The sequence below is a fragment of the Emydura macquarii genome, unplaced genomic scaffold (genome assembly GCF_026122565.2).
Source record: "Emydura macquarii macquarii isolate MOO-44397 ecotype Brisbane River unplaced genomic scaffold, CSIRO-AGI_Emac_v2 contig_3287, whole genome shotgun sequence".
Lineage (NCBI taxonomy): Eukaryota > Metazoa > Chordata > Testudines > Chelidae > Emydura > Emydura macquarii.
Window position 1 is genome coordinate 2289175 of NW_027133424.1, and position 27553 is coordinate 2316727.

At 42.7% G+C, this 27553-nt stretch overlaps 1 protein-coding gene across 7 annotated transcripts in view; it reads right to left on the reverse strand.

Moving 5' to 3' along the window:
• Positions 1–27553, reverse strand: part of RALGPS2 (Ral GEF with PH domain and SH3 binding motif 2) — a 304700-nt gene that overhangs the window by 220856 nt on the left and 56291 nt on the right. For 5 of the 7 annotated variants that reach the window (XM_067532587.1, XM_067532588.1, XM_067532589.1 and 2 more), the window contains exons 2-5: positions 23530–23693; positions 23265–23438; positions 22078–22217; positions 5850–5957 (exon numbers count right to left, since the gene is read on the reverse strand). In XM_067532587.1, coding sequence (XP_067388688.1) covers positions 5850–5957; positions 22078–22134 — 165 coding nt within the window. In that variant the 5' untranslated portion in view covers positions 22135–22217; positions 23265–23438; positions 23530–23693. The remainder of the gene's footprint in view (positions 1–5849; positions 5958–22077; positions 22218–23264; positions 23439–23529; positions 23694–27553) is intronic. The other 2 variants (XM_067532590.1, XM_067532591.1) reach the window with 2 other exon arrangements.

The window sequence follows — 27553 nt, forward strand, 5'->3', positions numbered from 1 at the left end:
AAGAATATGCTTTTCTGCCAAACAGGTCCAAACGTTTCCCATCTCAGTCATACGGGATGGATTTAAACAGGTATTGATGGTCCCTAGAATTAACTGCATCCACAATGATGGAATTCAGAGGCTGATGGGAAATTAAAAATTCTGTGCTCTTTGCTGACACATAATAATTTTTGTCCGCCCACTTGCATGTTGGCGGGATGGACACAGGGGTCTGCCATATGACTCTGGCAGGGTCCAAGAGTGCCTCATTAACTGGGAGCACCACTCTGGCAGAGGTGGAAGAGTGTAGAATGTCTACCAGTTTGTGAAGAGGCACAGTCACGTCATGAAACTGTTTGCAGGGCTTCTGCCACCCGCTGAGCTAAGTCCTGGAATGATTTAAAATCACCTGCCATGGATAGCAGAGGGGGCATCACCACCTCATCCGGTGAGGATGACAAAAGACAGGCTTGAGGGGTGCCTTCGTTTTCTGCCTCAGCTTCAATTTCCTGGACCTGGGTTTTAGCTGCTGGCACCAATCATGCTTTTGTGGACTGTGCTTTTCCCCCAGGTAACAAACACATTGTGAATGTCCATCTGGATTCTTTGTAGCTAAGACACTTGAAGCCTGGAAAGTCAGGCATACCCTGCCCCAAGAGGGTCCCCCGCCCCCGACCAGAGTTGGTGGGAGGCAAACCCTTTCTTCTTTTTCTTTTGGCAGGGCCAACTAAAAACAAACAAGGTACTAAAGAGAAAAAGCTTCAAGGGAAGCTAAAATATGCAAAACTATTAGGAGTTAACGATCTGTGAAGGGACAGCTCTTAGCTCAGTCACTAGGCAGGGGCAGTTGAGAAGGAACTGAGAAGCGAATGCCAGTGCACACTAGCCTTGTGGGAGGTGGAGAGCTGCGCGTGCACAGGACAGGACACACTGCTATTGAAATTTTCCGATCAGTGGCTCAGAGATGCCCCACACCTACAATGGAGCAGCCACAGAGATACTACTCAAAGAAGAATATCTGCTTCTTCAAATGGCCTCTACACATTCCTCTTCTTGAGGGAGTCTGATAAGCAGTACTAGGACACAGAATCCTAATTCAATAGTGACTGAAGAACTGCTCTACCACACTGTGCATTGGATATGGATGCTAAAATTAAGAGTAACATTTAGTGAATGTGTATAGAGCTCTTAGTTGCAACTAAGTAGATTTCAATAATAGGGACATTTAAGGCATACCCAAAGGGGCTGACTTAGTCCCAGTAGAGCATGCTTTAACCCTCACAGGAAGATGGACAGAATCTAGCCTGTATTCTCTTCAGTACATAGCTTAACACATCTGGACAAGCACTGAAAATATCTTTTATTGGACCAACTGCTAGTGGTGAGAGAGACAAGCTCTCAAGCTTACACAGAGCTCTTCCTCAGGTCTGGGAAACAATTGTTCTGAGTACATGGAAATCAGTGTATTCGAAAACGTAGAAAAACATCCAAAAATATTTATAATCAATTAAATTCATATTCTATTAAACAGTGGGATTAAAATTGTGATTTATTTGTGACTATTTATTAATCTAGTTTATTTGTTGTGTGTTAATTGCGTGCATTTACTGCGGTAAATTTACAGCCCTACTTACCTCACCCATCTTGTCTCTCTAATACTCTGAGACCAACATGGTTACTACACCACTATGTATTCCCTAGATGTAAGTATGTGCAGGGATCAAAGTACCTAACAGACACATTCCTCAAGAGGAGACATGATGCCTTCTACAATGACCATGCTGAACTTCTGACAAGATATTCAGTTATCAGAGCTGAAGTCCTTACTTACTGGTAGCCCTGAAGATGGGTAACTGGAAGAACGCTTCCTGTCTTTGGCCCCATAACATCAGCTTGATGGTTTTCTTTGCCAGGAAGGATTGGGTTTCCTAAATAATTTCAACCCCACAATACTAAGGACACCAAGAATATTCTTGAGGGGGAAGGAGGAGAGCAGTTAGAAGAGTTTTCCACAAACCTTATTCTTTGGTCAGATCAAATAGCACTCAGAACCTATGTGCCTGAGGTTAGCAGGAGCCATTGGATTAAGAGCCTTCTATATTTGCTGCTGACAAGGAGATTCAAGTTGGCATGTTCAATACTCTGAAACCTTTCAAGAATAATTTAGTTTTTGCTATTTGATGAAATGGGGACTTTGAGACGCCCCAGCTGTCTGAGACCAAACAGTCATCATCACTCCAGTTCTCACCCTGTCCAAGCTAAACAGTTGGTGTGGACCAGGCAACAGAGGGCTGAGATTGTTGATAGTGCTTCAGTAAGCACCCACACTGCCTGCATTGCAACATCTAGTGCAAGAGCTGCAAGGGCCAAGCTTCCTGCAGTAGGAGCATCAGCCAGAGTGCATTTTGCACTCCAGCTATTTGAAGAGATCCTACCTCTGCCAAGGCAAGATGAAAACCTTATCCTAAACCAATACCAATACTTCAAGGAGGGTGTGGAGGTACTGCTCACAGTTCCTCAGAGCCTAAGATGATATCTACAGGAAATCTGACATCCTTGAACATCCTATTGGACTACAAGACAGATAACACAAAAACATTGCCATTCCTCCTGGACACAGTTTTACAATGGTTTGAAGCCACTAAAGTCATCACTACCTTCCTCAAAAACATAACTGAAAGACAGGTATGAAGAATTAAAACGCTCAGAAGACACAGTCGCTAAGACTGATAAATATCCTCCAATGTTGAGAACAAGTAGCCTCAATATGTTAAGAAACCTGAAGTCCCCACCACCAATATGCTGGACTACCCTAAATCACACTCGAGAAAAATCCTGTGCTGCAGTACCAAGACAGACATTGAAGTCTCAGCAAACCAACCAACCAAGAAAAAAACATGCTGGAGCATTCAAGACAATCTCCTCAAAAGAAATTTAGGCATTTTTACTAGACAGATCTTAGTTCCTTAGCACAAGACTGGAAAAGTATGGATAAATGTGATAAGGATATAGGAACATCTCTAGAAGAACTGAAGTAATGCAGATACAGTCTAACAGGGAACTCCTACGTCAACTATAGATCAAGAAGTATCTAAGTAGAGCATTTGAAAAAAAGGCTATTATAAAGGTGACATCCATCTTACATTCTATCCCACTACTGCTGCCCTTAAAGGCCATCAATCCTCATGATCTAAGGAAATTCTACCAGTTTTATGCTGCGGAGTTAAAATCCAGAGCTAATGCTGCTCAAATGGTATTATTACTCAAGTATTATAAACCCTATTTTACAGATGATGAGGAACTGAGGCAAAGAAAAAGTGACTTGCCCAGAGTCACACAGGTGTTCTGTAGCACACCCAGGGCAACAAAAACGACTAGGAGTATGGAACAGCTTCCATGTGAGGAGAGATTAAAAAGAGTGGGGCTGGTCAATTTAGAAAAGATGATTAAGGGAGGATATGACAAGTCTATAAAATCATGAATGTTTTGGAGCAAGTGAATAGGGAGTGTTATTTACCCCTTCACATAACACAAAAATTATGGGTCACCCAATGAAATTAGTAGGAAGCAGGTTTAAAACAAACAAAAGGAAGTACTTCACACAACACAGTCAACCTGTGCAACTCATTGCCATAAGATGTTGTGAAGGCCAAAAGTATAACTGGATTAAAAAAAAAAAAAGAATTAGACAAGTTCAGGAAAGATAAGTCCATCAACGGCTATTAGCCCAGATGCTCAGGGATGCAACCCTAAGACAGAGGTGTTCCTAAACCTCCAACTGCCAGAAGATGGGACAGGACAACAGGGAATGGATCACTCAAAATTGCCCCATTCTGCTCATTCCCTCTGAAGCAGCTGGCACTGGCCATAGTCAGTAGATAAGAAACTGGGCTAGATGAACCACTGGTCTCAGTATGGCCATCCTTATGTTCTTAACAAAGCCCGGATCTCGAGTCCAAAGTTTTAATCAGAAGACTACCTTTCTGTAACATACCATGGTACAATCCAGACTAATGATCAGCTGTCACCCCAGCCCTGCAACTTTGGACGCCTTACAACGACTTACTGAAGGAGGCATTAGACTGCCACGAACAGCCTTCCAGCATGCAAGCCACAAACCAAGTGTTTGTGTGCAACTGCAGTCTGCCAGCCACACCTGGGTTACTCTCGTGCTCTCACCAGCTCTTGGTTATACTGTAGAGTGACCACAACGCACTCACAGTCTTAGATTTTCCCTCAGAAATGTTTGTCCTGTACTGTCCAGCTTTCTCCTGAGTAATGCAAGTTTATAAAAATTCCGTTATTTCTTTATTAGAAATAACATGCACACAACTTGCCACCCCAATGGAGTTTCCCAAAAACTTCAATTCAAAACACACTGGATTAAACAAAACGAGAATATTAACTACAAAGAGATTCTTATTGAGTGCAAGTAATGACGCATAAAAATTTAGAAATAATTACAAAAACTCAAAGTTAAAATGCTACTAGTGCCTAATTTAACAAACTGTATCAGATTCAAGCAAAATTTCTCACCATATGCTTTTAACAATCTTACTGACCAAACCCTCTAGGTCAGGATCCTTCTCCCTGAATCCAACGAATGCTTTCTTTGTTACTTCAGGTGCCGTAAATGCAATGGATGGGGGCGGGGAGGGTGCCTCGGAATGTTTGTCACCCCCCCCCCTTTTTTTTCCTCTCTTTTTTTTAAAATAATAATAGTGTCAGTCCCCCTCTTGAAAACATTTCCAGCTGAGATTCAGGAGACAAAGTCTACAGAGAAAGGTGTTCCCTGTTGCTTTTTTCTCACCTGTTTCAGTGTCCTTTGTTTCCTTCCTGTTTGATTATTCTGTTTACTACTTAAATGGAAATTAAGCAGATCATACGTCCTTTGTTTAGGACAGACTTTTTGGCAACCTCAGTATGGAAAATTTATTACCACCATCGTACAGTGGAATCTAAACTTCACATATAAAGTTACCACACATTTAACAAGGACAATAATGACCAGCAAATCATGAATCTTCAAATTATACCTAACAAGGCATACTTTGTACAAAAGATTAATACAATAGTGTGTAGGATCTGAATATAGGGTACATTCTGTCACACTTTCCTCTCAAGAAGAGTGTCAAAAGAAGGCTGAAGGGAGTCCACTAATGACTAAGCTGAGGGAAGATTCTGAAATATGAATTTTCCATTGCCATTCCACAATCAGGGTAGGAATGCTCATGCAAAGAGAATTTAGCTTCCCCACCCCAAAGGGCAAGGGTGAAAGTCTGGCCTCACTGAAGTCAATGAAAGTTTTGCCAATGAGTTAAGTAAGGGCAGGATTCCCAGCCAGGTGAGTATTGTATGCTGTACGTCAACAGTTCAATGACTCAGACAGCCAGAACACCAAACCTATTATTGAATCCAAGCATCTAACACAGCAACAAGCTGTCATTTCATTGAGTAAAATGGGCTTAGCCAAAAATAATTTATTAAAAAGGTTTTCAAATTCAATATCCCAAGTGCAAACAAATTCAGATCAATTTTATTCTTGTCATTAAAATAAAGAAAATAGATATTTCTTACCATCAGACAGTCAGAATTAAACTAAAACCCCATAGACTTAAGCATTTTTTGGACCACCAAACTATATTACACATGGAAAGAACCCGAGATGTATTACAAACAGGTTAGGGCAATCTGGCCCAAAGGGGATGTTTTAAGTCAAACAGAATATGTACTGAAGGAACCACAGAGGGCCTCTTTCTGAAGCCATATGGGTGGGAGAGGGGGCGAAACAGTATTGTTAAGAGGGGAAAAGAAACAGCTGGTAAAAAGCATAAATATTCCCATAAAAAGTTAACTTGTTGATTGCTTACAGCGTATTCTTCTGGCGTAACCTTGAGAATATCAAATACCACTGCATCAAAGCTTTTTTTCAGTTCAGCAGAACCTTTGTCACTTAAGGATTCAGAGCTGCTACTTTTCTGTCAAAATAAAAAAAAATGAAAACAGATAAAGTTCTCTTTTCAGAACAAGATGAAAAGTTTTATTTTCAAGTGCCTTTGTTTCAAGAAACATTTCTATAATGCAAATTACCCTTGTACCAAAAGGCGTGTAGCATATTAGGGCCTGAGTGGAAGCCCATTGAAACAAAAGAACCTCAGCTGACTTCAGTGGGCTCTGAATGAGTCTCTTAATGTACAACATTTACACAGAATTTGCATTTAATCTTGCTTACTCTAGGTGAAAAATGATGTCTACTAGTCTTATTTAAAAAATCACTGCAAAGGGTTAATAGATACAAGCCTGCTTAGGATAGAAATCGAATGGTAGGTACAACTAAAGACTGATAATATGTCAGGTATCCTACCTCCTTTCTTAAGCACTAAATTCACTGCAATTACAAAATAAATTTGATTTTAGTTTGGCTATTTGGACCTTTTGAAATAATTGGGTTGACAGACACAACATGAAAGTATTTCACTGATTTACAGTATTATAAATTACCTCTTAAATTTGAGAAGATACCAGAATTCTAAAGATTATTTACAATCAAGGTTCTTGGTATCAGATATGCAAACTATCCTAGTGGATGGAAACCGACATGTCACTCTCCTTTCCCTTCCCTACACTCACTTTCCTCACTTCCCACCCCCATTCCTTTATCTTTCTGCTTTTTTCTCCCATTCCCCCCCTCCCCCCCCCCTTTTTTTTTTTTTTTTTTTTTGAGTGGGGGAATGTCAATATAAAAAAAAATACACAAATTGTACACAATATGAGTGACCTTACTAAATGCCACCATATATTTCAAGAGAGATAATTGATGCTTTACACAATTTTGGACACTATGTCTACATTGTACATACACCAATCTGTGGAATCTGAGGGGGAAGCTGGGTTCTTTCTTTCTCAGGAATTGCCACCAGTAATAACGGTTCTAGAGGCCAAAGCTCACTATTTTCAAATTATACTTTCAGTAACCAATCCAGCAACATCAGTGCAAGCAGCAGCATAAGAACTAGTGCAAACTAGAGGTTCGGATGGTCTCAGCATCCTGCCATGAAAACCAGAGCAGGCAGTATTTGTTACCGCTATAGTTAGTTATAGAACCCAATTTCTGATTTGCCACATGTAGATGGGTACTAGGACACCTGGAAATGGAGTGAACTAATCCAGCTGAAATTTTAAATAATGACGTCTTCTCCATTTTTTAAACTTATTTTAAAAAGCACAATTATGATTATTACAACAACAGTATAATCTCTTTTCAATATATGCATCAGGAAAACCACAAAGAAATACATCTTCAGTAACCTGCATGATGGGTTTCAATTTTTAAAATTATAAGTTAAAGAACAAAAATATTGTTTTTTCCAATTGTCTCAAAATGGAAACTGGCTTCCAATGACCAACACTGGGTTTCTGTAATATTAAGGCAAAAAGATTTTCAACAATATGGTGCAAAATAATTTTAAAAGTTAAATCCCACAAAGTGTCAACCTTATATATTAAGATGTGCTTTTTATCACGTGAACTCTGAGATTACTGTGCTGAGTAAAATGACAGCAACTGTCTTTTCTTAAGAGTTCCCTTTATTGGTTTACCAATACACAAATGATTGCTTCACTGAAGTAGCCTAGAATGATCAGCCACTTTTGATACAACTCACATTATGCAGAAGAAAAAAAGTAATTGAGTAAGAAAAATAATAGCTCCTAAGATTACACTGAAACAGACTGCCACTGTACTTAAAGATGCTTGTGTAATTAAACCCAACAGTATCTCAGTCTAACAGAGAGGAAGCCATATTACCAATAGTCAGGTTCTATGGCCGCATTCTCTGTAGGGCTATTTTATTCTGGATTAAATACAGAAATCTGTACTCTCGACTTGCAACTAAGCAAATCTCAAAATTTAGCCTGCCTTGGTATCCAGTTTCCAAATACATCATAGCACATTTGGAGTGCTGTCTAAGAAAGCAACATCTCAATTACTGGAGCTATCTGACATGATCTTTACGGCCTTACACCTTATGTAGTCATTTACATGGTCTTAAAAGAAATCCAAGCATATTTAGCTTTGGAAATGTGATAGGGCACCCAAGCAACCTTAAATCTGCCCAGCAATACTCCTTTAAAATATTATTAGGATTAAAGATTGGTGGTTATGGTCTCAGACTAAACAAATTTTTCAACATTAGATTTTTTTTTTCCTACCGCCTGATGTCAGATGAACCTTTTAAATTTTTACACTGAATCTTAACTCTGAATTTCCTGGACTTATAAACACTTGTCTTTAAGACCCTTTAAGACCCTTAAGACAACTTTAAGACCCTCTCGTGCACCGGTAAGGCCATCCTCGATGGCCCTGCCTCCCCCGACACCCTGAAGAGGGGGGTCTTCCTCCTCCGACAACTCCTTAAGCTCCAAGTTCAGGTTGCTCGCCACCCTCTTGAGCAGGCCCTGGTGTGCTCTGAAGTCGGGCAGCAGTGCCCTATGGTCCCTGGCAGCCACGTCATCCGGGGATGAGGACGACGACTGCAGGAGGGGCCCCGTGGAGGGACCCTCCTCAGGGTCCAATCCCTCCTCAGAGGGATGGCCCTTATCCGGCTAGCTCGTGGGGGGTGGGAGGGGAGGAGGATGGCTGGACCACTGATGAGTGGACCGAGGTGGTGGCCTGGACCAATTGGGTACCCTAAGACCCCCAGTATGGCCACTGCCATGACCCCTGTGGCCACGCCGGAGCTGGCATTGGTGCCGACTGGGACACCTGGTGGCGGGTCCGGGACCCAGAGCCACTGGACCTCCGCTTACTGCCGCTGACAGGAGAGCAGCTCCGGGAAGAGAACCATGACGAGCGCCGGTGCCAATGTCTAGTGTCATCGTGGGGATGAACTACTGGCAGAGCTTGATCGCCTCCTTGATCGCTCAGGACTGGGAGCAGTGCTGCCGGTGCCGAAGCATGAAGCGAGACCAGGTGGAGCGAGGCCGCGTGGAGCGGGACCGACTGCAAGGTGCCAAAGCCGCCGGTGCCAATGACTGCAGTGAAGCCACCGTAGCCGGTGGTCAACGACTGGTCTCGGCGGGCACCGGGATCAGCGCCGGGGATCAAGACCAGTGCCGTGTGCTGGTCGGGGTGCGTGCCGGGGATGATAAATGGCCCCAAGCAGGACTCTCTATGGAGGAGTGAGAGCTGGAGCTGCGACCCCTGCACGAGGTGGAACTGGAGCGGCATCGCCTCGCACATGAGCCTCTCGATCACCCTCGGTGCCGTGATGTCAAGGAGCTCGACTCGGTGTCGGAGCTGGGAGAGGAGCCCGCACTCTTTACCCTCCGTGACCGTCTGGGGGGAGACTGACTCCTGTCTCTGCCACCCACCGGGGCCACCCAGCGTGGGTTTACCCCAAGACGCTGGTCCCTGCACCCTCGGCCGAGGCGGGGACGGAGGCGTGGGCATGCCCATGAGGGCGCGTGCCGCGGCGAACGCCTCTGGCATCAACGATCCCTGCAGGGGCACTCCCCCACTCCACGGAGTCAGGGGAGGTTCCCTGCCTGGAAATGCCGGTGCTGGAGTAATCTCAACGGCACATGGCTGGGGCATCTCCTGACTCCCCCCAGGCCGGATGGGCGGTGCAGGGGAGTCCCAGCGCGCGGTATCCTTCCCCTTGCAGCGCTTCAGTGCCAGGCCCTGGAGTGCTCCGCACCGAGGAGACGCTCAGTGTCGCGGGGGAACGCACTGGTTCCGAGTCTGGCTGAAGCGCAGACTCCATAAGGATAGCCTTCACATGCGCGTCTCTCTCCTTTTGAGTGCAGGACTTGAAGGCCTTACAAATGCGGCATTTGTCTCTTCGGTGCTGCTCTCCGAGGCAGCAGAGGCAGGGGTCACAGTGCAGGCTTTGAAGCCAGTTGAGCCAGGCATGGCCCAACCTGAAGCCCCTGAGGGCTACTATCTAACTTCTAAACTACTTAACTGCTTAACTCTATTTAATGTTTTAACAGTCTATTAACAACAGTTCTATGGAAAACAAAGGGGATGCTACTTGCTGAAGCAAGAGGCAGGCGTTCCAGTAACCGTCACAAGCGGAAAGAAGGAACTAAGGGCCCGCGGGGTAGGCGGCACCCTATGAGCCTGAGCCGAGCCTGAGCCTGAGCCGAGCCTATGGGGCTTGCTAAGGGGAAAAAAGTTCCAGGAACCAGTGCACAGGGCGCGCACTCACCTATATTGGAATGGATATGAGCAATCACCTGAAGATAGAACCATCCTTTTAACTTTTATGGCCAGATTCACTGGTACACTCTGGCTCCTTTTTGCCACTCTGGAGCAGTGCAAAGCAGACTGGGGTAGAGAGCTCAGAGCTTCTGCCTGCAGCAGAGTGGTTAGGCTAGAGGACTCTGCCTAGCAGGGAGGAGGGTCTCAGTAAGTTTGGCCACCCCTGATATATTCAATTATTGAGATACTGAAAGAACAAAAGATCTGACAATTGTGCCAAATTTCTTAAAGATCATTTAATTTTGACATTATACTAATTTTAACTCAAACTAATGGAGTTTCTTTTAAATTCTCAGAAAATTCATTCTTTATACTCAAATAGTAATTTTGGGGAGGATACATTGAATTTTCCATACACAACTATGAGGTTGAATCTCTACTGTGTGTATAAAACTCAACTTGGCCTTAACTATTGGAGGCACAACTGGCACCTCCATAATTATTTAACATTCAAGTATGCTAGGCACATCACAGAAGAAACTCTGACCACACTGCACTCCAAGTTTAAATGTGACGTAGTGAAGGAGAGTAATTTGTCAAAGCACACCGACAACAATTTGTAACCTAATACCCAGCTGTTTCCTCCCCTCCCCCCATGCCTCCTTTCCTTTCCTCACTATGACTGGAGGGGTGTTAGTGGACCACTTCACTATGAATGGTCCTTTGAAATATGAGTTAACTACTTATGCTAAACAATCTTTTCAAATCTTGTATTTAGCAGTGACACGGAAGGCTTATCTACTCTACAAAATTAGGTTGATTTAAATTAGGCTGACTTACAGCCATCGCAGCAATTAAATCAGCTGTTGGTGTGCACACTACTCTCTTTCTGCTAGTGGTGCACATCCTCACCAGGAGCGCTTGCACTGACTGACAGCCAAGCAGCGCTCACAGATGGAGCCTCCCCCTCCCCCCATGCTACCAGCCTACCAATAATGAAATTGACATTCTTTTCAGTTTAATGGGTGCTATTATTTCACATTTGTCTCTGGCTTTGGCTGTCAGCTGGGCACTGGGTTCACAGTGGGAGCTCTCCTCCTGCCCCGTGCAGGCTCCACAGCTCGAGCTGTCAGCCCCCTTGCAGGGCTCACAGCTGGAAATACCCTAAGGCCCAGGGCTGACAGCTTGTGCTCCTAGCTCCAGGGCTGGGTTGACATCCAACAGGCTATGTAAATAACGCAGTATCTACATAGCCACGGCGTTTCCCTAACTATATCGCCCTAAGCGCTATGCCTCTTGAGGAGGTGGAATTAAGTTAATATATTGAGAGACTTACGTCAGCAAGGAGCACCACTGCAGTGTAGACACTGATGTATGGCAGCTTACGATGACCTAACTCTGTAGTGTAGGCTAGGCCTGAATTAGTTTCTCAGATCTGAAGAAGAGCTCTTTTTAAGCCCAAAAGCTTGTTCCCCTCTTACCAACAGAAGTTGGTCCAATAAAAGGTATTACCTCACTCACTTTGTCTCTCTAGTATCCTGGGATCAATCACAGCTACAACACTACATACAGCAAACCAATCAGGTAATCAGTTCAGATCTGAGAGAGAAAACCCATGGGTATAGACCAGTGATTACTCACCTTGTGCTGTAACTGTGGTTCTTTCAAGATGAGTGCCCCTATGCGTGCTCCACTCTAGATGTGTTTGTGCTCCATACACCTAAGATCCAAGATTTTAGATAGCAGCGTCCATTGGGCCCATGAATGTACCCCCCATAGCTTTGTGCCCTACACTGAGGCTATATAGAGCTCGATGGGCAAACCGCCCGCAGTTCCTTCTCTACCACAAAGCCCATTGTAAAGAACTCTGAAGTAGACCAGGGGAGGGCAAGTAGCAGAGCACTGACAGGGGGACACATCCTGAAGAACCACTGTTATTGCACAGGGTGAGTAACCTTTTCTTCTTTGAGTTGTGTCCCTATTGGTGCTCCACTCAAGATGTCTATCAAGCATATCCTCTACTGAAGGGTGGAGCTTCAGAGTTGAGTCTAGGATTGACGATAGACCAGTACAGCCAAATATGGCATCAAAAGCTGAGGCATAAGTGACTGCATAGTGTTCAGCAAACATATGAATGGATGCCCAAGCCATGCTTCCACATATTTCTGCAACAGGAACATTCTTAAGAAAAAGGCTATTAAAGTAGAGAAGGATCTTGTGGATTGAGTTAATGCTCTAGGGAGGTTGAAGATCATCAGACTGATAGCAGTAGGTAATGCAGCCATATATCCATCCAGAGAGTCTTTGCTTAGAAAGCAGAGATTCCTTAGTTCTGTCTGCAATGAAGACAAATAATCTGGGAGATTTCCTACAGGGCTTAGTCCTGTCTAAATCAGGAGGAGGGCATTAGACTTTTACATCGAGTGTACATAATGTTGCATCTCCTTTACCCCCGTGTGGCCTAGGGAAGAAAACTGGAAGGCAGATACACTGACTTATGTGGAAGTCCAAAGATACCTTTGGCAGGAACTTGGGATGCAGTCGCAGCTTGATTTTATTCTTAAAGATGACTGTGAAGGGGGATAGGGGTGCCAGCAGCATCCCTACTTATCCATTACTTCTGCTTGAAGAATGGGTATTAGAAATGCAATTTTCAAAGACAGGTGTAGAAAGGAGCAGGTGGCTATAGCTTCAAAGGGAAGCCTCATAAGGTATCTGAGTAGCAAGTTGAGATTCCATACCCATGTAGAGCATCTAATTTGTGGGAAGAAGTTGTCCAGTCCTTTTAGCAATCTTCTTGTTGTAGAACGACCAGAGACAGAAGAACCCTCTACCATATGATGGAAGGCTGTAATATCTGCCAAATGCACTTTTACAGAATTTAAAAGATAATTCTTTCATTTTTACCTCTAAAATGTTATCTGGTACAAATGATGATAGAGGATGTAGGTGAGATGTTTTAGGTGACACCAGAGTTTGAATCACATCCACTTTTGGGTATGTCACAAGTAGATTGTTTCCAGCTATGTAACAGCACTCTCTTTACACCTCAGAACAGGTAGTTTCAACCCCATGAACTATCTACCAGTCACACCTTGAGCCAGAGAACCCCTGATTGGGGCAACTGATTTGACCGGCATCCTGAGAGAGGAGATGTCCAAAGAGTGACTTGTTGGCAAACAATGAGCTAAGTGAGGTAAGGAAACTATCTGTCTTCACCTACGAAAATAACTTTGGCTTTATCTTGAACAGGACCTTGGATATCAAGGGAATCAGGAGCAATGCATAAAGAAGGCCTGGACTCCAATGAAGGAGAAAGGCTTCTCCCATGGAGTTGTGACCCAGAACGCCTCTCAAGCAGAACTGGGAGCATTTCTTATTCTTGGTTTTGGCGAACAACTTTATCTGTGGAACACCCAGACACTAAAATATGTGGTAGAGCACAGTGGGATCTCATCCCTCATTCGTGATCTTGCGAGAAGCAGTTCCTGAGGGCACCTGCTGTGATATTTTTTGCGCCTGAAAGGTAAGCAGTAGAGATGTTGATCTGGTTTCATATGCATCAGTTCCAAAGCCTCACTGCTTCAGCACAAAAGGAAGGTGATCTTGCTCTCCCATGACCATATATGTACAGCATGCATGTCATGTTGTCCATCATGATCTTTAGGTATTTGTCCCGATCAGCAGGAGGAAACGGATACAGGCATTTCTGACGGCTCTGAATTCCAGAAAGCTGATGTGCCATGTGGACTCGAGAGGAGACCACCTGCCTTGAACAGTGAGAGAATCTAGGTGAGCTCCCCATCCCAGTAGGGACGCAACCATTGTTATTACAGATGTTGGAGCAGCCAACCCTTAAGCAAACATTGTGAGGGTTCTTCCACCAGTTGAGGATTTTTTTTTAAACAAACACACTACTGCAGGCATGGAGAAGAGTTTGTTTAAACTATATTTGCTTGGTGAATAAACAGTTCTAAGTCACCCTTGGAGATAGCACATGTGAAGTCTTGCGTGATTTATTACAATGCTGCCAGCCACCATATGTCCCAATAGCTGAGGGCCAATGTTTGAGGACCAACTTGGACTACAGTGACTAAATTGTCTAGGGTTATGAATCTGTGCGAAGAGAGGAATGCTTTGGCCATTAATGCATCAAGGTAAGCGCTATTAACTTCAACTGTTGCACTGCGGTTAAGTTGGACTTTTGGATGTTTAATTGTAGTCCCAGTCTGAGAAATAGGTCTATAGCTCACATAGTGGCTGTCAAAACTTCACTGAAGTTATACCTTGACTCCCGCAGTATTCTTATCAACAAGTTAAAGAAGCATGGGCTGGATGGACTATAAAATGGATAGAGAGCTGGCTAGATCATCGGACTCGAGGGGTAATGATCAAGGGCTCCATGTCTAGCTGGCAGCCGGTCACAAGTGGAGTGCCCCAGGGGTTGGTCCTGGGGCCGGTTTTGTTCAACACCTTCATTAATGATCTGGAGGATGGGGTAGATTGCACCCTCAGCTAGGGGGAAGTGGTAGATACCCTGGAAGGTAGGGATAGGATACAAAGTGACCTAGACAAATTGGAAGATTGGGCCAAAATAAATCTGATGACGTTCAACAAGGACAAGTGCAGAGTCCTGTACTTAGGAAGGAGGAATCCCATGCACAGCTACAGATGGGGGACCGACGAGCTAGGCAGCAGTTCTGCAGAAAAGGACCTGGGAGTTACAGTGGACAAAAAGCTGGATGTGAGTCAGCAATGTGCCCTGGTTTGCAAGAAGGCTAATTGCATACTGGACTGCATTAGTAGAAGCATTGCCAGCAGATTGAGAAAAGTGATTATTCCCCTCTATTCAGCATTGGTGAGACTGCATTTGGAGTAGTGTCCACTTTTGGGCCCCTCCCCTACAAAAAGGATGTGGACAAGTTGGAGAGAGTACAGTGGAGGGCAACAAAAATGATTAGGGGTCTGGGGCACATGACTTATGAGGAGAGGTTGAGGGAACTAGGTTTGTTTAATCTGCAAAAGAGAAGAATGAGGGGGGGATTTGATAGCAGCCTTCAACTACCTGAAGGGGGTTCCAGGGAGGATGGAGCTAGGCTGTTCTCAGTGGTGGTAGATGACAGAACAAGGAGAATGGTCTTAAGTTGCAGTGAGGGAGGTCTAGGTTGGATATTAGGAAAAAGTTTTTCCACTAGGAGGGTGGTGAAGCACTGGAATGGGTTACCTAGGGAGGTGGTAGAATCTCCATCTTTAGAGGTTAAGCTGCGGGTTGACAAAGCCCTGGCTGGGATGATTTAGCTGAGATTAGTTCTGCTTTGAGCAGGGGGTTGGACTAGATGACCTCCTGAGGTCCCTTCCAACTCTAATATTCTATGAAGGACTGCCTTTTGAGTGGGCAATCATCAAGGTATGAGAAAATCAGAATCCTTGGCCTGTGAAGCTGAACTGCTATCACAGAAAGAATTTTTGAAAACACTCTGAGTGCAGATGAGAGACCAAACAGGAGCACTGTTTCCTGTCTCCAACCAGGATGGTACAACTCCTTAGCTGTCTCAGTTCCTTGACAAATGGAAGGAAGAGCCTTGGACAGAAATGTAGGAGACTGGGTAAGAAATCCCAGTCATCTTCCTTCTCATCACTTGGTAGATGTGGAGCAGTCAGAAATAGACAGAGACTCCAGGGATCAAGAAGTGGTTGGTATCAAGAATGGGTTGGTATCAAATAGGGAAGACTCAAGTGTTTCTGTTACCACCAAGTCCCAAGGAAATCAAAATAGTTGCACTACCGGAACAATGAAAGGTACCAATAAGGCAAGTTGGACAGACAACTGTGGCACAAGGCAACAACAGTACCGAAGGTCTCATACACTCCAAACAATGGCCAGTAGGGTGTGTCGATATGGTCTTTCGCAGAAAAATAAAGAAAAATAGATGTCCTAAAAATATAAATACAATCTAAGATTTTTTTTGTTTTGTTTTTAAAAACTATGTGTTAATTAGCTGTAGTAATTTTAAAGGAAAGTCTAAGAAATAACACTATTACACACAAGAGAAAGTACAGTTGAGGTATCAACTCAGACATTGCTGAGGTTCCGTCTCAGGCCAAAGCAGCTGAGAAGGAACTGAGGGCAGTTCACTTGCACAGTTCTATATAGCTTCGGAGCAGAGAACAAGGCTGCAGGGGCACATGCGTGGGCCAAATGGACACTGCTACCTAAGACCTCCGATCTGAGGTGCATGTGGAGAACCCTAGCAACACTACTTGAAGTAGTAATATTTGAAGAGACCTTTCATATGTGCCTTCCTCCCATCTCAGTCCTATCATGAACATTAGGAAATTTTATTTTCCAGCCAGTTATCTGCCTGACGTAGAACTGTGTAGGTCAATGTAACTGCAGTAAAACATGTTAAATGATTATTTAAGTAGCTGCTGAGAATTATATAGTACATTATACTACACCTTAAGTGGGGCATAGATGGAAAGGAATCTGAGAACCCATATACAACCAAGCAGAAATGAAAGGTGAGAGGGCGCCAAGCAACCTTAAACAATGAGGTGCTTAGTTCAGGTTCATTTCTAGTGTCTTTCAAAATTACTAATCTATGGTGAAAGCTTTTCAGTAACAGTTTTTGTAGAAATTCCAGAATTTTCATAACCAAAGCATGAGAGAAAACATCCATAATTTTTGTTCTCTAAAGATACTAGGCCAAAATTTCTACTGGTATAAACCAGCACTGCCTTCCTTAACTTCAATTGAGCTATGTCGATTTACAGAAACAAAAAATTTAGCCCATACGTACAATAGATTACCATTTTTTGAATCCTGCAACATGGTTCATAAAAGTGACAGATTTGATTAGTTCAAAGTTCTGAGCTATTTTGCCCTCCAACATTGTGGAGAGGGGTGAAAGATATACACACAAAGGAAACATTTCATTCATGTCACTTTTAACATTGCTCCTAAAAATCCTATCAGGCACTGGTAAGGACTCATGCTACAGTAACGGATTCCTCAAGATGTTGTTAGTGTGGATCATAGGTGCCTCACACCCATGTGAGATTGGATTTTTTTTTTTTTTAAAAAGCAGTGGCTATCAGGGCCAAAGACTGCACCACTAAGAGGTCATAAAGGGTGAAACAGACACAACCCTCCCTCATTCCCCTTACAATTTGAAGCCCACAGTAGCGGAGGACTCCGAAAAGTGGGTTGGGTCATGGGATCAATACTGACCACAACTCCTCAAAGTTACTGTGGGGTAAGTAATCCTTCATGTTCAAGTATGTGTCAGAGTGGATCCCACAGCAGATGAGTGGCAAGCAGCATCCACCTCTGAATCAAAAGTTCTGACCCTTGGCATTTTCCCTGCTGGCAAAAAAGTCTATTGTGGATAGGAATGCCCAACAACAGAATATTGCTCCTATAATGGATTCTATGCAGGAACCATTTGTGATTGCTTATGGACTGTCTGCTCAGGAAGTCTGCAATTGTTGCTGACTCCTAGGAGATGAAGGTCCATCCGGATTACCCCTTTTGATGACATCAGATTCAGAATCTGATGGCTATCCAAGCAGAGGGCTGAGAAGCTGGCACTCCATTTATGTAGAGCCTGGCTGTCATGTCATCCGTGAAGACTTGTGCTACAAAGTTCTGGAGGACAGGCAGGAACACCATACAAACCAGTCTGATGGCTCTGAGCTCCAGGATATTCATAAGTAGTCCAATGTCATCCACTGACCAAGTTTCTTGAATTTATAGGTGGTCCAACATGAGATATCCAAACTGCCCTGATACATCTGTGACCAGGGCTCGTGTCAGGGATGGGTACCCCTTTTCCATGTGTTGGTACATTCCAGACACGAAGTCAATTATGCAATGACATATGACATTGAGACCTTCTTGATTGTCTGATGTCCCATGGGGGAATAGACTGATTTGAGCCTGAGCTGAATGGGCCACAGCCAAAGTCTGACAAGCAGCATAATGTGCTTGTACGCCAATATGTGGCCTAACACAGTGAGGCTAGAGCATGCTTATAATGGAGTGCTTATAATAACTGCAACCTTTCCTCTGGCAGGAATACTCTTTCTAACTCGAAGTCGATCACAGCTTCTATGAACTGTGTCATCTGCGATGAACCAAGTGATTATTTTTCTTAGTTCTCTAGGGGGCCAAGCCAGGCATACAGAGACAGCATGCATTCCATGCTTGCTACTGTTTCACACTGGGATCCATCTCTGATCAGCTAGTGCCAGGTAGGAAACACTTGCATTCTCAGGAGGGTGACTAGCACCACTAAACAATTCATGAAGAGATTCAGTGCTGCAGAGAATCCCAATGGCAGTAATTCTTTGGTCCCACTATAAATCTCAACTACTTACTGTAGGCTGGGTGGACAGCTATATAGAAATACACATCTGCAAATCAAGAGCTACAAACTAGTCTTGAGCCTGAAGATATGGAATAATTGAGGCAAGCATTACTATATTGAATCTGAGGCAGTACATTTATATTTGTTCCAGATCCTCTGATGGTGCCGTGAAATAAATCTCCAGGACTGCTCTCAAAAGGTAAAGGACAAGCATTTCTATACTCAATATAGGGGAGAAGGTGTAATCTGGTGGTGGTGAAGAAAGGTAAAATTCTTCAAAATGGCAATACTGTGGACCAATGATTCAGATCCAGCTCAAGATACCACCCCAGTACCAATGATCTTCCCAGAGGAGATCTTGATGGTCCCACAGAAAAAACCACACATCTTCTCAGGCTCATAATCAGCATGGTTGTTAGCACAAGCATCTTAGTTGACGCTAATGCCAGCTTACTGTGAATCACTCTGCCTTAACGGAGGACTTAGACACCCTGTCCTTGGAGCAGTGATGCTTCTCTTCTTTATTGGACAGTGTCTCTTGATGCTTGGAGGAGGGTTTGGGCTCTTTTTGGTCATGCCCTTGTGATGTGGCACCAACACTAGCTCCAATGAAGACATCAGTGTCAGAGCGATTGGTGTTATGGCTAACGCCTAGTTTGTCGGTGCTGATGCTGGCATTGTCAGCTCCAGTGACAGCATAGTAGCAACCAATGCCAAAGTAGTCTGTACCAACCAATGGCACCTTCTTTCCTGCCTTCCCGGAGGGGCACAATGACCCCTTCAGCTGATTTTTGGAGATGGTCATGTCCTCTGAGTTTAAAGTGACACACACAGATTGCCCAAGCAAGCTGCAGCTTCAACTGCACATCCCTTGATTTGAGAATATTCAAGAAGGATATGCATATTAACCCATTTCAGGGATATGGCTCTCCTCCAGATAGGCATATTCAGTAGCTATTTTATTGACCACAGGGATGAGTCTGTTGCAGGTCAGGCAGTGCTTAATATAATACTTAGCTTTTATATAGTACTTTTCATCAGCAGATCTCAAAGTGCTTCCTTATCTGTAACTTATTTATTCTCACAACATCCCCATGGGGTAGGGTAGCATTATCCTCCATTCTGCAGATAGGGAACTGAGGCACAGAGAAGCTAGAGTGACTTGCCCAAGCTCACATAGGAAATCTCTGGTGGAGCAGGGAATTGAACCTGGGTCTCCCAAATCGAAGCCTAATCCTAAACCACCCTTCCTTGATAAACATTGGGCGTTTAAGCAGCATAGTGGTCAGGACAAGGCACCCTACTGTATAGGGTGAGTCAAGTCTCTTTTTTGCAGACTTGTCCAAATTAAAGAAATTAGGAGACAAGAAGGGTGATGAAGATATATTCTCTTTATAAAACTAGTCAAGAAAAGGAAGAGTTTGAAGCTCAGTAGAAGCAGCGGGTCAGACATTCACTGAGTCCCATCTCACTGCCATGGAAGTAAGAGGAAACAGAGAGGGTTACAGCCACTCCACCCTTTATGCCCTCGCAAGGTAGCACAAAGAGACACTGAGCAAATTCGTAGCCCCAAAAAACATTGCTATTAAAAAAAAAAAAAAATCCAATCTCATAGGCCTGAGGCACATGCACACCTGCAGTGGCATTCATACTGACACATACCTGAAGTAGTAAGAGTTTATTCCAAACCTTTGTGACAGCAACACCAACATCCATGACAAATACTGTCCTTGATCAGCCAGTCATCCACACAGAGGTAAACATGAAAACCAGTAATGTGAAGATACACTCCACATTGTCAAAAGCAGCACACAAAGACCCCAATAAGAATGGGGAGTGATGTTCTTCTAGAATTCTGAGCTTTGTGCATAGTCAGCTACCTTGGTGTAACACAGGGGTTCTCAAACTGAGGGGCGTGACCCCTTGGGGAGGATGGGGTGTCGCGAGGATATTATGGGGGGGGGGGGGGGATGAGCTGTCAGCCCCCATGCATGCCGGAAAGGATGGCATGGCATTAGGGGCGGAGGTGTCCTCAGAGCCTGAAATATTTTTCAAAGGGGGTCCCAGCAAAAAAGTTTGAGAATCCCAGATGTAAAAGTAGAAGATAGTGTGTTTGAAACACACTCTCTCTCCTGGACACTTTCCCAGTTGGAATTTCCAATTCCATTCCAGTTCTATATCTTCCTGATACTATGGTACCTGAAAACATGCTTCAGGGAGGGGTGATGTGGAAAATCATTATAAGAAAGATCCTACAGGCCCTCTAAACTATAATAAAGATTCATGAATCCACCATGTTGGCTCTAATATGCTTTATATGTTTCTAAGGGATATGCGGGGGGATAGGGTCCAAAGAAAGCTCTATGGTAACATCACATCATCTTATTGGTTCTCAGTTCCTAGAAAAGACCAAGACTCATTGTATGAGAAACCTAAAAAAAAGTGAGCGACTTCTGGATGGAAGTCAATCTCTAGTTCTCAGGGAAGTACATGGGGTCTGTTATTTCTACTCACATAATATCCACCTCTGAGGAAGTGGATTTATGGAGAACCACATGATTCTTTCTGATAATCCAGGAAGCAAGAGACATTTGTCTTGTCACCATCACCTCCCTTTAGTCTCCTCAAGGTAGAGACAAGCTACTAAACGAAGCCTACCCTCAAGCCAGAACCCACTACAAAGGTAGGAGCACATTTCCCAAGCACATAGCTCAGCAGCCTGAATGTCCTACAGCTTATCCACATTAAAAGTGCCTCCTGTGTCTCGGTAACTGCTGTTAAATGAGAAAGGGCAGTCAAGTACCCCACCATTGGGTCTACTGTCTGTGTAACATACAGCCTATAAGCAAAGGACCTGGGAAACAAGTCTACTTGAAGACTCTGAAAAGCCTGGGGTGTGGGCACAAAGAGGATCGAGACATGCAACAGTAAGAGAGATGGTCCACCATGAGCAAGGCTACAGTGGTGTGCTTCAGAGGCTTCAACACTCCACCTGAGGCACCCAGGTGGTGTGACAAAGCTTTGGAGAAGCCAACAAATAAGAGGTGCATCATCAATAAAAGCATGTCAAAGCCTCATCCATGTACTGAACTTGAAATTATTTTCAAAATTTAAGTATAAAATAAAAACTAGAACTGCACAGGAGAGTTTTCAATAAGACACCTTTTACTTACACCTTATACAGACCAAGAACAGTGCTATAGAATAGTCAGGCACAGCAAGAGTCAAAAATCTTCCACCACATCCACAGACACTGAGGAGAGGCACTTATTGTGTATGGCAAACATACAAAGGCTGATTCATGCTACTGGCTGGTAGGCATTCTAAAAACACAAAATTTTGAACTAAATTAAATATGAACTGTCTAATGTCAGAGACAAGATCCACAGAATAAGACCCTGCTACACAAAGAAAAAAGTCAGTGTTTCAAGTTGGCTGCAAAATTAGTGTGTGTGGAAACCCTATACATTTTACCATTTAAATATTTGACTAATTAGTAAAGGGACTGTAGGCTTGCGGTCCTTACCTCTGAAACAGTAGTTGCAATATTAACATTACTCGACTGCCCGTTCATTTGCTCCATACTGCCCACACCATTGATCTTTGGCCCTACATTTACAGCAGCAGGATTGTCACTTCATTTCCAAGGCAACAGAGTAATCATTCCTACAAAAGAAAAGAAATCAGAAATTGTATTATCATAATAATGCTACTTGTTGTAGTTTCTGCACAGAAAAAACTGCTTGGTAATGAAAAATATATTGGAACTATAAAAGCAATAAAATTGTTTATCTATTCATGAATGCTATTGATACAATAAAGGTTTGTTTTGTTTTCAATTTCATGAATTATTAGTGCCCCCTAGTGTTGAAAAATAGATCATAGGTTAGCTTTTATTGGTATCAGCATTTGTCTTTAACCAGAGTACTGATTAAATACATTTTCTGAATTTGCTATTTATGAAGTATGACTTTAATATATTAAAGTTAAGTCAGAACTGTGTCTGGGCTGCAATTAACTAGAAAACAGATAGTTTAATGTAACTATAAACAATCCAATAGGACTTTAAAATGTTTAATATTAAAACTGCAGTAAAAGTCCATTGGGATCTAAAATAAAGTTAATCCATTCCATAGAATATTTTCTGAAAACACAATCTTAAACATGTATAGATTAGTTTTAAATTACTTGCAGTAATATTAAATAGTACATGTGACAAATAGGTAATCCTAAAGAGCAAGAAACTACAAGAACTAAAATGTAAGTAATTTACCATACCCAGGAAAAATCTGATAACGGTCATTGCAGGAAAGAAAAAAATGAGTGGGAGGATTTGAAACTCAGGCCCAAATCCTGACCTGCGACCAAATGCTGTAGCTTTCAAGATCTGTTTACTTTCCACCAATCATTGCCCAACTTATGCTGAACTCGCACAGCTGCTCTAATTTGCATCAGTGGACAACTGCTAATAGTTTAGACAGCAGCAACTTATCAACAGTAGTTACCTACCGACTCCATCTCACACATACTAGTTGCACAAAAGCAGTCGATGAGGTACTTGGATGGTCTCTACTCTGCCCAGTATAAACCCAATCACAAGAGCCACAATCCACAGAGCAATAATGACGGACAAAACGTATGTTTAACAAACATTTTATCAGCTTTTACAAAAAACTTTAAATACAAAAAATTTTAGTTTAAATATATTCTTACATTTTCCCCTCCAAGAGGCTCTATGTGAAAAACAAAAAACCAAAAGGATAAAATTATTAAGCAGCCACACACACACACACACCACCCTTCCCCCCATGAATGTGATTGTTTTACTACTCCTTAGCAGAACAATCCAACAGCTGCTTTGATGAACCTCTCCCACATTCCTGAATTCTGAAAAGAAAAAACAAGAGGGGGCATTAGGGAAGAGATGCACAGTAAGGCAATTCTCCCATCCCTATGTCCCAGATTACTCTCAAATTACCTTCTCCTGGTGCTCCAGCACCCAGTGATTGCCCCACTTCTGTCACCTGAAGACTGGTACATCCCTTGGGCTCCACTGCATCAGATGAAATGAAAGATGGAAGGGCTTGAAGGTTTGGGAACACGTCTTCACTCTGGACATGAACCACTCCTGTTCTCTGAAACCTAGAGGGAACCACAGGAGAAAAGAACTATTAGGTCAGCTTCAAAAAAACCCACTCAGAACAAAAACAGGAAAACAAAATGCAACTTAAAACTGAAAAATGAATTATAGCAATAAACCAGTTCCTTACCTCCTTGACCATCGCCATTCAAAAGTAGCAGTGCTCCAAGGTGACTCTGACCTCAGGCCAAGAGTTCATCAGTAGAGGGTGCAGCAGGAGGCAACAGCTTTCTGCCACAATATTTGCACGTAGTCATGCAAGGAAGTAGCCCCTGCCTCCTACAATACATGCATGAATCCACCAGAAGAATAGGACCATTTAAAGCAGCATATGGAATAAACCAAAAATATAAACAGTTGCACACGTTTCAGAGAGTTGTGCCTGAAATTGCGGGATAAGGGTTTTCCATGGAAAAATACAACTCCAAGGATCATTTGTCTTTTTTAAAAAGTTATAAAACAAAACAAATATGATACCATAATCAGAAAGTCGATTCCTGGCTTTTGTGCAGTAACACTAAAGTTTTCTATTCATGAACTCTGTCAACAAAAGCTTGGGTTTCTAAAAAGCCTCATTTTTTCAGGATCATCCACCAGCCTATTTGATTTCTATGTACCTTCTGTTGTGATTTTTTGTAAAGGGTGTTGCACTAAGATACAGTATCTTACTGCCTTAGCTATTTTTCAATTAAACAAGAACAGAGTAAATTAGTGACACCTACAACGTAGTATTTTCTTCTCTCTTGTTCACTCTATCTTCTATATTAGTGCTAGAGAAAGAAAACTATGTCTACATTACAGACCTTACAGCAGCACAGCTGTACCGCTGCAGTTGCACCACTGTAAGGTCTCCTGTATAGTTGCTCTATGCCTATAGGAGAGAGCACTCCAGTCGGCATAATTAAACCACCCTCAACTAGCAGCAGTAGAGTGTCTCCCGCCAACATAACGTTGTCCACAATGGTGCTTTTGTCTGTGAAACGTGTGTCAGTCACAGGGATGCTTTTTCATATACCTGACCAACAAAATGTTTTGCCGACCAAAGTGCTAGGGTAGACAAAGCCTAATTAAACATTCAAGATACCTTGCTGAGTCCTGGTCTACACTACAAACTTGTGTCAGTATAACTATATCACTTAGAGGTGTGGAAAATTCATACCCCTGAGCGACAGTTATAATTGACCTAACCTCCCAGCGTAAACAATACTATGTCAAAGGGAGGGCTTCTCCCATTGACAAAGCTACCACCTCTTGAGGAGATGGAGTACCTATGTTGACGGAAGAAGATCTCCCATTGGCATAGATAATATTTTCACTAACCGGTGCAGCTGTGCCACTGCACTAGTGCAGTCATAAGTACAGACAAGCTCTGAGTTTATTACAGTAGAATCTCAGAGTTTATTACGAACACCTCGGGAATGGCGTTTGTTCAGAACTCTGAAATAGTCATAATGCTGAACACCACATTATGGTTGTTCTTTCAAAAGTTTACAAGTGAACATTGACTTAACACAGCTTTGAAACTTTACTGTGCAGAAGAAAAATGCTGCTTTCCCTTTATTTTAAGTAGTTTACATTTAACATGGTACTGTACTGAATTTGCTCTTCTTTTCCGTCTCTGCTGCTGCCTGATTGCATACTTGATTCCAAATGAGATGTGTGGTTAACCAGTTAGTTCATAACTCTGGTGTTTGTAACCAAGGTTCTACTGGATAGTGGACTACTACAGGCCTGCTATATCTAAAGGTAAGACAAGCTTTCTGTTTATAGCTCAACTCTCCTAAATGTTCCCGCAGGATTACTTGGATTGCCTTGAAATTTGGTGTACCTCATATGGCCAGAATACAGTCAAGGAGCCAAATATGGGATACTTTGATCAAGGGGTTCCCAAGATAAGAGAATCTGTTTTCCGATTGCTGTAAGGTTGACATATTGTACCTTTTTTTGCCCAGACTTTGGGATCAAACCAGTGCTTTGATCCTGTCACAGAGGTCTCAGCTGCTCAAGAGTTACCCTCAGCTAGTGTCTGTCACCCCCTGACACTTTAAGGGAGCAAAATTCAGAACTGTATTCACCAAATAATTTAGTTCTCATTTTAGGCACGTGCCTAATTGGTCACAAGGTAAACAGAGCATGTAAGCAAGCATTAGCAGAGGAGCCAAATGCCCAAATTTGGAGAAACTTGACCTTCTGAAGGGGTCTGAGCCAGTCTCTCCCTGCTCTGCACATGAGCCGACATCTGGGGAAGCTCTGCAGCCCTGCCTCTTGGGATAGGAAACTGAGGATAGGCATGCTAGGAGCATGCACCAAGAACACTCTGCTGAGAGTGGAGCGAGGAATTGAGAACAAGCATACTTTATTCAATCACAGGTTTCTCATGAACCGGGGAAGGGAAATTGGAACACCCACTGAGATGAATGGAGCAGTTCAGACGTCTGAACGTTTTTTTTTCCAGGCAGTATTCATCTCTTAGGGATGCTCTCATTCAGCTAAAATCATCATATTGTGATGAATGGCCCACTTCACACCTCTCAGAGCCTCCTGTGTTTTCAGGATTATCCTGTGCTGGGGATCTGGATATAACAAAGCCGCCGCTGATTTTAATTTAATATATATTATAGCAGAGAGCTAGCTCTACTACAGTTAAAATTGACAAGAGACTTTTCTATTTAAATAATTCTTTAAAATGTTCTAGAATTATAGGGGCATGGGACAATGTTAGTGATCCAAATTTGTGGTTAGTTGAGCAATCATGTGGCCTAAACAGTAGACTGGGATTCAGAAAACCTGGGTTTTTTCCCCTTGCTCTGCCACTGGCCTGCTAGGTGACTTTAGTCAAGTCTCTTAATCACTCAGTTTCCCCATCTATAAAATGGGGATAATGTTTCCCTCCTTGAGATCTACTGATGAAAAGCTCTATGTTAGAACTAAAGTATTATCAGCTAGCCACAGTAGCATCTCAAATGCACACCCACCTGACAGTTACAAATGCCTACATGGCTACTCCTATCAACATTTCTCTGTTAACTCTTTATTTCCTGGTTTTCACAAGTTTGACTTTTGTTGAACTCAACATTCTGGAAGGGCATGATATGCCTTAACTCAGCGTTACTGAAGGATTGGGGGGGCCCCTTTGGTCAGTGAATATTTTAAGTATGACTAGCCTTTTTTTTTTTTTTTTTTTTAAATAACCTTAATTTGGGAGGCTCTTTGGAAAGGAGTTTAGTCTTATTTTGCAGGCTCATGCACTGGAGAAGGATTTGCCACCAGCTGCCCCATTGTGGATTTAAAAAAATTCTTTTTTAAAATCAATGTTTAAAAAATTAAATGCATTGGATTTTTATTAAAACCTGATTTAAAAAAAAAAATCCACCTGTATTTAATTTAATAAAAATAAACCAATTTATAATTAAAATTGAAATGACAATTTATGTTAAAGCTTACATTTATTATAACTTATTAAAATCATTTAAATTAATTTAAGAATTTTTTGAAAAACAACATCAAGCAGTACATGTTTGCTACCAAGTTTTAAAGAAAGTCTCATAACTGAACTGGTAGAAGTCATTGGCAAGCACCTGGAACAAGACTTTGTTGGAATGCTCAACCAGCTTTTGACAGCAATTGTCTCTTCTGCAGATGCAGAGATAATATTTTCTTTATTTCAGTTTATTCAACTAGTTCAACTCATTGACTAGTTCATTCAAAAATAAGAAACCAATTGGGAATTGAAAAAGCAAGAAAAAATAGTTACTAATCTTACACAACTGTTGTTTGAGATGTCTTGCACATATCCACTCATGATGTTTGCACACCCCATGCTCAGTCAGTGGAAAATTTTTGTTCAGTGGAACTCATCAGT